This window comes from Panthera uncia, assembly GCF_023721935.1.
Source record: "Panthera uncia isolate 11264 chromosome C1 unlocalized genomic scaffold, Puncia_PCG_1.0 HiC_scaffold_3, whole genome shotgun sequence".
Taxonomy (NCBI): domain Eukaryota; kingdom Metazoa; phylum Chordata; class Mammalia; order Carnivora; family Felidae; genus Panthera; species Panthera uncia.
The window spans coordinates 33,906,772-33,918,651 of record NW_026057584.1 but is presented as its reverse complement, the minus strand read 5'-3'; the positions used below and the strand labels follow the sequence as shown (position 1 = coordinate 33,918,651).

The following is an 11,880-nucleotide window of genomic DNA, read 5'->3' as shown; positions in this document are numbered from 1 at the left end:
AACTACAAATATCTTGAAGTATGCACTTGGTTTCTTTTATAGTTAAGAAAGAGATTGGAGGAATAGAGGGATGGTGTGGGTATGGGGAATGTTAGAGAATGATGCAGAAGATAAACAGATACAGGGCCAATAAGAGTGACTGCAAGTCTCAAGATCTAGGGAAGAAAGAAAAATAAGACTTCATGGAATAGCATCCTCACCTTGTGGTTTTCTCAGATACGAGTCTCTAGGACTAAAGTCAATTGCCCTTTCCTATTTTAGGCATAATATGGACGTTGGCTTTTAGGCAAATTAATGATTGTTACAGCTCTGAACAGAAGAATAATTTTTTTCCTTGTAGATTGATTTATAAATGATGAGGGCAGTGTCTTTTCTGTAATTTTTCACATTAGATGTGAAATGTGTACATTAACCCTTCTTTCTTGCTAAGTCAAGTAAAAGCCATTTTCATAAAATAGAAGTTTCATGAGGCAAAATCCAGTTTCTGAAATTAAATACTACTTATTTTATTTAGGGAAGCTCTTTTATCTGAATTGTACAAAAACCACATGAAATCTATGAAAGGTTCTCATACTCACTGGCTTAACATTGTTCATACTCCTACCATTGCTGCATATGAGGTAAAGGAAAACATTTTTTCCTGAAAGCCAAGGAGGTAATTCTACATACATACAATGCAAATATTTTTTTTCAAACCGGACTAATTAATAAACTGCACCACTTTTAAAGTTGTACACATTATAATGGAGCAAATCCTGCTGTTTTAGATTGCAGCTGTTATTCCAGAGCTCTGTAACAGATGAATATTGTTAAAACCCCAGCATTAAGCAGGAAGCCTCATTAAGACTCAGTGTCAGAGGAAACCCATGTTGCTGGTACCCACTGAGGCTCCTCCTGAGCCTTCTGAACTGCAGACAACAATTGGGCACAGGCATCTTGCAAGTTGTCATTCACAATCACATGATCAAAAAACTGGCCAAACTGTGTCTCCATCTTTTGGGCTAAATCCTCCATCTCTTGTAGATCTTCATCCTTCAGGAGAAATGAAAAAATATGGATAGCACAGACTTAATAAGATAAATATAAATAATACACAGTTTGTTTTGATGTTATATTCAGTTGTGAAACGATTTATAAAAACACTTAGGTCAAATAAACGTCCTCTATTCTAAACGACAAAACGTATGTTTCTATCTTTACTCTTACTAAATGTTTCTCTGGTCAAGACTTTGCAAAACTAAGTAACAGTTGGTAGCCAGAACAACCCCCTCAACTTCTTATTTGGACTTATATTATTCTATTATCTAAACACTTGAAGCTTTCAAACCATATATAACAAAGAAGAAGAAGAAGAAGAAGAAGAAGAAGAAGAAGAAGACGACGACGACGACGGCAGCAGAGGAGGAGGAGCAGGAGGAGGAAGAAAGGGAAAGAAAGAAAATGAAATTTACCAGTTAAATATAAGTAAAACTTACACATAAATTTCAAATGAAATTTTAGAAGGTAAAATACAGTTTCTAAAACTAAATACTGATAAGAATGATATCATTCTGCCACTTTCAACATGAAGATGGTGACCTAGTTCTATTGAATTAGACATACCCTAATTGTCCTTTGCCTCATGATGCCATGACTTAATTCACTTTTGATATCGATTTCCTCTATTGTGAAATGTTCATTTAGTGAGAGTCATTTGGCCTTCCTTGGAACTAATGCATTAACTTCACTGCTGTTATTTTCTTATTTGTCCATAACAATTAAAACAGTACAGCTTTTTGACAGTGCAATCATAAAAAACAAATAGGGGGGAGCTTGGGTGGCACAATCTGGTAAGCATGTGACTCTTGGTTTTTTAGCTCAGGTCATGATCTCACAGTTTGTGAGCTTGAGTCCCAGGTCAGGCTCCGCGCTGACATCGCAGAACCTGCTTCATATTCTCTCTCACCCCCTCTCTCTTTGCCCCTCTCCTGCTCGCACTCTCTCTCTCTGTCTCTCAAAGTAAATAAATAAACTTAAAAAATAAAGTAAAAAATAAACACAAATACAAATGCAGGCACTGCAACGTTGTGGCAGTACTCCTTTACAAGATGACAATACTCATGATCCAGAAACAATTTTGTTGATTTGTTTAGCTTGCCATAAAAATGAGAACACAATTTTAAATGCCTATGAGATTCAGAGAATTTATCCATGGACTCCACTGTCTGAAACGCAAACTGAAGAATCAGATTTTCATACAGTAGTCACTTAAAAAAATATGAAGACAGAAATAATAACAAAGGATTATACAAATATACCTGTTTTTCACTTCAGAAGCACATATATTAAATTTGTTTTTTTTTTAGTTTTTTAACATTTATTCATTTTTGAGACAGAGAGAGACAAAGCATGAATGGGCGAAGGTCAGAGAGAGAGGGAGACACAGAATCTGAAACAGGCTCCAGGCTCTGAGCTGTCAGCACAGAGCCTGACGCGGGGCTCGAACTCACGGACCGCGAGATCATGACCTGAGCCGAAGTCGGACGCCCAACTGACTGAGCCACCCAGGCACCCCTTAAATTTGAAACAATACAGATTAACATGGCCCCTATGCAAGGGAGACATGCAAACTTATGACGTATTCTTTATGTTTAATTTCAGTTTTATAAGATGAAAAAGTTCTAGAGATCTCTTGCATAGTGTGAATATATTTAACACTACTAAACTGTACAGTTACAAATGGTTAGGATGTTATGTTTTATGTTATGTGTTTTTTACCATATACACAAAAAAATAAGTGGATGTAATATATTGATCTAGGTGATGGTTATCTGGGTATATGCACATGTAAAAATTCATTAAGCTGTTATACATAAGATTTACACACCTTGCTGAATGTATATGATGACTTAAAATAGTTAAGGTAGATTTAATGAAAAAAATAAACTGGAAAGAAACTAGTTATTCCAGGAAGAGTTCACTGATAAATCCCACCTGTCTTGGCCCCTCTATTATTTCCATCATCATTAATACATAATATTTGCATTTAGAAATATATTTTATATAGATAACTCATATTACATATAAGATATATTCACTACAACATTTTAAAAGTAACTTCTCAAACTCTTTCATAAGATAAATAATAAAATATAAACATCAGGCTTGTGCACACCCAGTTTCCACGTGGCTTTGCAAACTGTGGCTTGAGGTCATTTTTTTTTTAAACTTAAGCCAGACTAGAAAAAAAAAAATAGTATCATAGCATTTATTAAACATTATTTTAGTATCTACAAATGATATCCAGTAAAAAGGACAAACCATAGGGCATTTCATTATTCATTAGAAACAAAAATCACATTCCTTAACACTGGAATGTTGTGAAAATAATACAGTGATTATTTTTTTACTAGAAAAAAAATACATCCGTCTATTTTCTCTGTATCTTACCTTGAACTTCATGTCCACAAAGTAGTCTGTAATGATCTTGGCATTTTTCCGAGATTGCTTCATACAACTCATGTTAGATGGCTTTATAAATATGACATAGGGCTTTAGTTCATGGGTTCGAGCTATTTGAATACCCTACACAAAAAAAATAGGTTCATATTTAAAAACAGAAATCTTAATTTCCTAGAGTCAACATGAACGTTCTCAAAATTTCTAAGACCAGAAATTAGCAATTATTTTCAGCCAATTTATTTTTATTTATTCTCCTTTGCCCTCAAGTCTTCAACTCTAAAAAATAAAAATTTTAATAATTAAGAGATGGGGTTCTAGAATTAAAATTAAGTTTAAATTGTGGCTCTTCCTCTCACTAGTCATGACACCCTTATGAAATCTGAGAATAGGATCCTATAAATAATCTCATGGGAAAGAGGCAAAGACAAACTCTGCAGGTGGATCAGTTCTGTTTCACCCTCACTTCCCCTTCCTCTTGGCTATTATCTTATATTGGATACTACTGACGTCTTCACACTGACCACCAGCCTTGACCCAAGTAAGAACAATTGTCTTATCCACTGATTCTCTTTAGTACATGTGGTATATTTAAAATGACTACAAAAAAAATCCCACAAAATACAAGGATCGAAAAATGGAGCCTATACATTGTGTGTTCTTTATCCTAACTTGCTCACTCCTGCCTCACTCCACATATAATCTCATAGAGGTAGCTACAGATATGACAACATGGGAACCTCACCTCCTTGTGTAAAACAACATCTTATTCTCTCCACAAATTTCCTTAATGCCTTTGTGATCAAAGTCAAAACAGGATTCTAACTTTTCTTTATAGCCACCAGCTCAGTTCTCTTTTTGTATCTGAGAAGCAAGACTCATTCCCTAACTAAAGACAAGATATTGGCAACTGTTCCTTTACATAAGATCCTGGTCCTTAGATATGGTAAGTGGTCTTATCCCTAAAAGGCTAAAAGAATAAAATGTCTCAACTACGATCTACAGCAATATGCACAAAATGCAAGACATTCATTCATTACTTTGGGGAGATGGGAAATATTCTACCATAGACCTACCTGAGGCTCTAAGTCCATGACACAGATCTTTCCTTCATCAAGGACTGCTTGAACAGCATCCACGCTGGTGCCATACAGGTGGCCTTTGTATTCACCATACTCGAGCATCCTGCAAGGGTGCCACAAGGAAAACAAGAACTCTTTCTACAAGTAAAATACTATTATAGTAACATGAAGGTAAACTCCAATGAGATAGAACATAAATACGTGGACTTCGGTAGCACAAGAAGAATTATCAATAGGAGAAAAAAAATATTAGGAGATCTAGGACTCCACTATTTCTCCAAAGTCTCTAAGACTGGCAACTCAGTTCTGCTCCCTCTCCCAACCCGATAAGTTAGTGTAGTAGTTGATCAATTTGCATTTCCTTGCTTAACTCTTCAGAAACAAAAGGAATTGCCCCAGAAGCTTTGGATAATGCATAAAAATGGGGCATGTATTTTGAAGGTAAAATAACCAAAGGTGAGAATCAGATTCTGAATGTATAGCCTACCTGTGACCATACATGAGGCTTTCAAATGTTTCCTTTGACACGTAATGATACTCACGTCCATCCATTTCATAACTCTTTTTGGAACGAGTAGTATCTATCAAAAAACGGAATTAAAAAAAATGTTTTCAAATCTTTGAAATGTTTTGGTTTATTACCAATATACATTTGGATAAATATTTCTAATCAAAGTAAATAAATGAATACATAAACAGGTAAATAAAATGCTAGAACCAAAAAGACGGAGCCTAAATTGGTGATAAGAAAATAGAAGTTCTCATCAAATCAGTTCATCTATAAATCTTTAATTAAGTAATCACAGTGTGGACATGAATGTATTAGGTATTGAGCTAGGATGAGGAGACCCTAAGGGATAGCTGCTCGTACTAAAAAACAGGCATGAGTGAATTATATGTGAGCCTTAAGATGCCTAAAGGCCCCCAGGTAGCATATCTTATGTTTAGATAATGCATTTCCCAAGATCTCATTTCATTGCTCACACTGCTAGCTTGATGAAATGCTATTTCATCACCATAGTTTACTGATAACTAACTGAAGATTTTAGAGAGTAACTTGCTCATGTACACAAGACTAATGAAAAGCAAAGTTGAAAACAAGAACCTACGTGTTCTGACTCCTCCTAGACTAATATTTTCTGCTACACCAGATTGTCTCTGAATTGAAAGGAGAAAGCCCATGGCAGTCTGTCTGCAGTCTTGCCCAAATGCATTGATAGCCAAGGGAGATGGTGATTAGTTTTAGGGAACTCCAGAAGGGACTGGTGGAGTCTGGATTCAGTCCCATTTTTTTATTATAGATTCCTCAAGTTAAATAGTACTTGGTGTAGAACACAGGAGCTCATTGAATAACTGAAAGTGATTCATTTTCTGTTCATCTATTTATTCAACGAACATGTACTGAGTGCCTCTGTTCTGGATATATTAGCTTCCTAGAACACACAGATGAATGAACCACAGTTCCAACTCTGTGTCCTATATATACCACAAAGCTTCTAGTCCTTTAATCTGCATTGCCACAAATTCTCCCTGTTCATAAAAAAAAATGGCATATTTGCATTTGTACTTGACAAAGTTTAAGAATGAAATATATGAACACTTGATAATATCAACACATGGAAATGACAAAGCAGGAACTTGACACAGACCCTAAATGATAAAAGGAGTTATGGACATTCAAGAGGTTTAAAAAACAAATGTCATCTGAGAGTCATCTTTTTTTTTTCTTTATTCAAGGCTCTCTGCAGATCCTTAGAATTCCTACAGTTATGCCACCTCTCCTATAGCTTTGTACTGAAAAAAAAAAAATTCTGGTAAAACACTATACTCTCGGGTTATAATAAATTATGTAAATATAAACCTAAGATTACTAATTCTCCGTGGCTTCTATTGGACTATATTTTATATGGTAGGTTAAAATCTGTGAACTAATGCATAACTAGATGTATTCATTTTAAGATTAAAACTATTTACTCAATTTAGAAAGCAAAATATGGGCAACATTTTCTCATTTGAATGATGACTAGCTATACTGCTTACAATTATTCTATGTTCCATGGGCATTTTATTTTTATCCAGATTATTGAAAAATGGTGATTTCTTCTGTGGTTTTGTTTTAATTCAAGTTAGTTAACATACAGTATAGTCTTGGCTTCAGGAGTAGGACTCAGTGATTTATCTCTTACATATGACACCCAGTGCTCATCCCAAAAAAGTGCCCTCCTTAATGCCCATCACCCATTTAACCCACACCCTCCACCCACCTCCCCTACAGCAACCCCTGGTTTATTCTCGGTATTTAAGAGTCTCTTATGGTTTGCCCCCCTCTCTGTTTTTATCTTATTTTTTCTTCCCTTCCCCCTATGTTCATCTGTTTTGTTTCTTAAATTCCACATATGAGTGGAATGAGGGCTCTTTGCCTAATTTGGCTATTGTTGGTAGTGTTGCTATAAACATTGGATGTTGGAGATCAATGTCCATTCTTACACATGTGAACAGTGTTTGGAAAGCACAACCTATGGTATATGATCATAAAGCAACTTTTTAAAAATTGTTTTTAAGTTTATTTATTTTGAGAGACAGAGAGAGCAGAGGAGGGGCAGAGAGAGAGGGAGAGAGAGAGAATCCCAGGCAGGCTCCATGCTGTCAGCACGGAGCCCAATGTGGGGCTTGAACTCACGAACCGTGAGATCATGACCTGAGCCAAAACCAAGAGTCAGACGCTTAACTGACTGAGCCACCCAGGCACCCCTATAAAGCAACTTTTTCTGTCACCTACTGCCTTCTGTGGGACAAGACCTTCTCCTGGTCCTGGATGAAAATCTAAGCAGTTATCAGGACTCTTCTCATTACTCTTAGGTTAAAAAAAAAAAAAAAAAAAAAAGGCCACCATCACCTGTGCCACAAACGCAGTCTTGATCTAATAAAATTCCATTCCCATGTAATAATCAAAATTATGATTATTTTAGGCTTCTCCTCCCCACACCTGGCTCAGACTTGCTGCAAGCAGGGAAGCCTGCAGTCAGAGAAGCCAGAAGTCAGGAAAGGGAATAGGATTCCTCTCCTCCCTTTCATTGCCTCTCTACTATTCCTCTCCAGCTTTCTAACTGTCCAAAGCTACAGTGCAGAAAGGAGAGGAAAGAGCAGGAAAATTCTCACTTCACTGATACTGATGCTGGATACTACAGGCTCCTTTTAGATATTTAAATCTGGTAGATATTTAAATCTGGCTCTGCTCTCCTAGAAGATGCATTGGGTTATTCTGCAAACCCTATCACCACCACCGTTGCCACTGAGTATCTCAAATCCATCCCTATGCCAGCTAGTCACTTGTGATTTCTAAAAGGGTAGCTACTTCCCAGACTATAGCCATTGGCCACTCCTTTAAATTCTTTCCATTTTTTAAGGTATAATTCTGACATCAGTCTTCCATGCCCCCCAAACTGCAGGGAACGCATGCAAAGCTCTTAAGTGGTTTCTCTAAGTTCCTCTCTCTTGCGTTCAGATGAAGAGGAAGAACCTACATGCACATGCTCTTTCCTGCCATGGATGATATAATCATATATACAGACTTATATAAAATTATATCTGTATATATTGAAATTTTCAAAATAAAATAAGGCATTTAAAGAGCCAAGCACAGTGCCAGGAAGATGGTAAGTAATTAATGAATGTTAGCTATTATTGCTAAATATTAGTTTTCCTAAAGAGTCATCTATATAGTCATTGAGAAATGGAAAAGAGACAAAGTCCCCCTTTAAAAGCCTACATGTCAATAAATCAATTCCCTCTATTAAAATAAATATAGTTAGAAATATTATACAAGGACTATCCCTAGTGTCTGATATATTTTTACAACAAAAATGGTATGGCATATTAACTGAGATCAGTGCATCTGCAGAGACAAAGACAGTTTTACCGAAACATGAACTGCTAGGAAAGAAAAACTACACATACGTGGCACAGCACTTTGGAAATGGCTAGGATTACGTTCAATAAGTTGTCTTCTCAGTTCATTTACTCCAACGCCCGAAGGTCCTAAATACAGAAAGTCACATGCAGAAATTATAAGATGTGAATCAATATGATTATGTGGTAAAATCATCAATTCAGTTCTTCTACTGAAAAAACTTGAGAGCAAATTTTTTGGGAAATGTTTTTAGTTTCTCACAAACTGAAACAATTCCAGAAAGCTCTTAGGAATTTTCCTGGTGACCCATGGAGTAACCCACACTTCTTCAACATTCTAGAAATAAGCTGGGGAATTGCAGGAACCAGTCACCTCAGCAACCTTCATCTAATGTTGGACACTGAAAATTCTCTGGCCTCATTTCAGATAATCTGAGACAATCTGCCTTTCCTGTCAAATGAAGTTTCCATCACATCACAACCCAGAAATCAGCCCCTATAATTATGGGTCCCATGACTTATAGAATTCAGACATGTTTCCTTTTTTTTAAGTTACTTATTTATTTTGACAGAGAGAGAGAGTGGTAGAGGGGCAGAGAGAGAAGGAGAGAGAGAATCCCAAGCAGGCTCCACACAGTCAGCACAGACCCCAACCTGGTGCTCGAACCCACAAACCATGGGACCATGGCCTGAGCCAAAATCAAGAGTCAGACGCCCCCAGACATACTTCCTGATAGATAGTTGAGTCAACACTCTGTGTGCAACTGGAATCAGAGCTGACTTCATGCAATTACATAGGGCCCAGGCTTAGCATACTACACTTGGTTTAATGCTCTTCTTTTGCCTTCTTGAAATCTTAGTCATCATTAAACAAGAAGCCCTTGCATTTTCATTTTGCCCTGAGCTCTGCAAATTATGTAGCCGGTCCCGGCTGTAGGGCATGTTGTTCTGCTCTACAGGGGCTTCCCTTGATTACAGTTGGAATACACAGAGATGGCAGCAAGACATTAGTTACTACAGCTGCAGGGACCAGCTTTGCAGAGCTCTTGGTCACAAAAGCACATCACCCCAGTACTGTATTTGCCCTGTTCTTTAGCACCATATATAGTCCAGAAAATTTTAAACATTTTTCTAAAGAAGGTGGTTACAAATTTCTTAGGGAAATAGATCTTAAGGATTTTTATTTCTTTTTTTTAAATAAACTGTGGTTTTTTTTAATGTTTATTTTGAGAGAGAGACAGACAGAGAGCACATTCAAGAGGAAGGGAGGGGCAGAAAGAGAGGAAGAGAGAGAGAATCCCAAGCAGGCTCCATGCCCTGCAGTGGAGGCCCAATGCAGGGCTCAATCCCACCACTGTGAGATCACAACCTGAGCTGAAATCAAAAGTCAGATGCTTAATCAACTGAGCCACCCAGGCACCCCAAGGATTTTTATTTCTCATACAGACTGATAATGCAGTCTGGGGGAATACTCACCTATGCTTACAGAACAAACTCAAAACAGGTCAAAAAAAGACAAAACAAAATTTCATAATACAACCTGTTAATACCCCCAGTGTATCATGGCATACCACATTTAACTGTAAACAATAAAAACATGAGACAATAAAGTTTTATTTATAAATACACATATAAGACAGGCTTTTTTTTTTTTTAAAGGTGTTTATATTGGCGTCCCTAAAGAATTCTAGTTTTGCCACCACTCCCAACACAAAACCACTGACTCTAGAAGGAAAAGTTCATTATGGGGGAGGAGAGACACAGTTCCTGAGACGTACCCACGAGCACTATGAGGCGGTGCTTGTCTGAAGGGCGTCGCTGGTACCTGACCACCTCCTCGTAGGGGGCGCCTGACGCGCTCAGACAGCCGCTGGCACTGCAGACCCCCGCGTGCTGCTGGCGCAGGTGAGACTTCCGGCGGCAAAGGCGCATGCTCCGGCGGAAGCCAGCTGGGAGGGTGGAAACGCACAGGATGTTACATCCAGGTAGGAGAGATTATTTCTCTTGCCCCGTCTGATGGCGCCTGCAGTGACTGCAACCAGCAAGTGTTAATTAACATAATCATGTCTGTCTAAAGGTAGAAAATAAGAAGAGAACAGAAGGAAAAATAACAAAATGCCCCCACATGTTGCCGCTAAGTTGCACCCTGTGCCCACCATGTGCCAGGTGCTGGGGTTCTAGCGGTCAACTAAATCAAACTCATTTCCTCATGACATTTACGTTTTATGGAGGAGGAGAAACAAAAGTAAACATATCAACAAAAATAAGTGCTTAGAAGAAGGGGCAGTGGAGTGATGGGGGTGTTTCTTCATGGGGAGTGAGGGAGTTCAAGTAAAGCATGTGTGAAAAGGTAACATGAAGCAGACACGGGAATAAAGTAATGGAGCCAGTCAGGAGGCATCTGGGGGTGAAAGCAGCCCAAGCGAAGGGAACGTCAACTGCTAAGGTGCAGAGAAAGGAGTGTTTGGGGAAGCACAGAAAGGCTCGAGTAGGGCAGGGTCCTGAGCAGTAGGGAGAAGGGTAGGACGTGGAGTTGGAGAGGAAGCAGAGTGTTGGATTGTGGTCCAAATGGGATAAAAAGCCACTGGGTAATGGAGAAATGGGTGTGACATGGTTTGATTTATGTGTCTGAAGAATTCCTCTGTTGCTTGGGGAGGATGTAAAGTGTGGGCTCAGGGGAGAGCAGCTAGGAGGCCCTTGCAGTGCCCCAGATGAGGAAGAATAGTGGCTTGGGCCAGGATAGAAACGGGGGAGCAGGCTGATCACTCACATTTTTCAGATGGATACACTAAGACATGGGTTAGGGGGCTGCTCACAACTATGTCATCAGTGGCAGAGTTGGACACTTTAACCATGATTTCTGAACTCCTAGAATCCTGCTTAACCTGCCCGCTGAATCACAGAGCTTTCTGGTATTTAAAAAAAAAAGAGCTGTTCCCAGGTCCTTTCAATAGGTAGAGCTAGGGACTATATGTATATGTATAAACACAAACACATACACACACACACACACACACACACACACACACACACACATCTATATCTGTATCTGTATATGTCGAACACCATGAGTTCACACCAATACCCACAAAGCCACCTCAACATTGCGTGATTTATTCCAGCCACCACCACCTCCCCACTTTCTGTATGTTTCTCAGTGAGAAACCTGACACTGATTGTCCTCAATACATTTACTTCTTAGTCAAGAGCACTTGTGCAGGATGGGGACGGATGGTGTCAGCAACCTGGCAGAAAGTGTCAGAACCCAAGCTAGGTGAGGAGGCCATCTTTGTAGAGGCTGTGAGGTGTCAGAACCCAAGTGATGGCAGCTGTCCTCCTCACATTGCTCTGGCTCTGACAACCTGTACCAGACCACCATCATCCCCTGCATAAACGTTCTCCTAATACTGCTCAGTGATGCCCCACCCCAGGCAGCTTCTTTTCCACCTTT

At 38.7% G+C, this 11,880-nt stretch overlaps 1 protein-coding gene and 1 pseudogene across 1 annotated transcript in view; one reads left to right on the top strand and one right to left on the bottom strand.

The window, feature by feature from the left end:
- Nucleotides 1-476: 476 nt before the first annotated feature.
- Nucleotides 477-11,880, bottom strand: part of MPP4 (MAGUK p55 scaffold protein 4) — a 38,311-nt gene continuing 26,907 nt past the window's right edge. Inside the window, exons 16-21 of the mRNA XM_049615250.1 lie at nt 10,208-10,378; nt 8,478-8,558; nt 5,008-5,101; nt 4,515-4,623; nt 3,430-3,564; nt 477-1,032 (exon numbers count right to left, since the gene is read on the bottom strand). Coding sequence (XP_049471207.1) covers nt 841-1,032; nt 3,430-3,564; nt 4,515-4,623; nt 5,008-5,101; nt 8,478-8,558; nt 10,208-10,378 — 782 coding nt within the window. The 3' untranslated portion in view covers nt 477-840. The remainder of the gene's footprint in view (nt 1,033-3,429; nt 3,565-4,514; nt 4,624-5,007; nt 5,102-8,477; nt 8,559-10,207; nt 10,379-11,880) is intronic.
- LOC125911992 (uncharacterized) lies at nt 2,533-2,632 on the top strand (annotated as a pseudogene).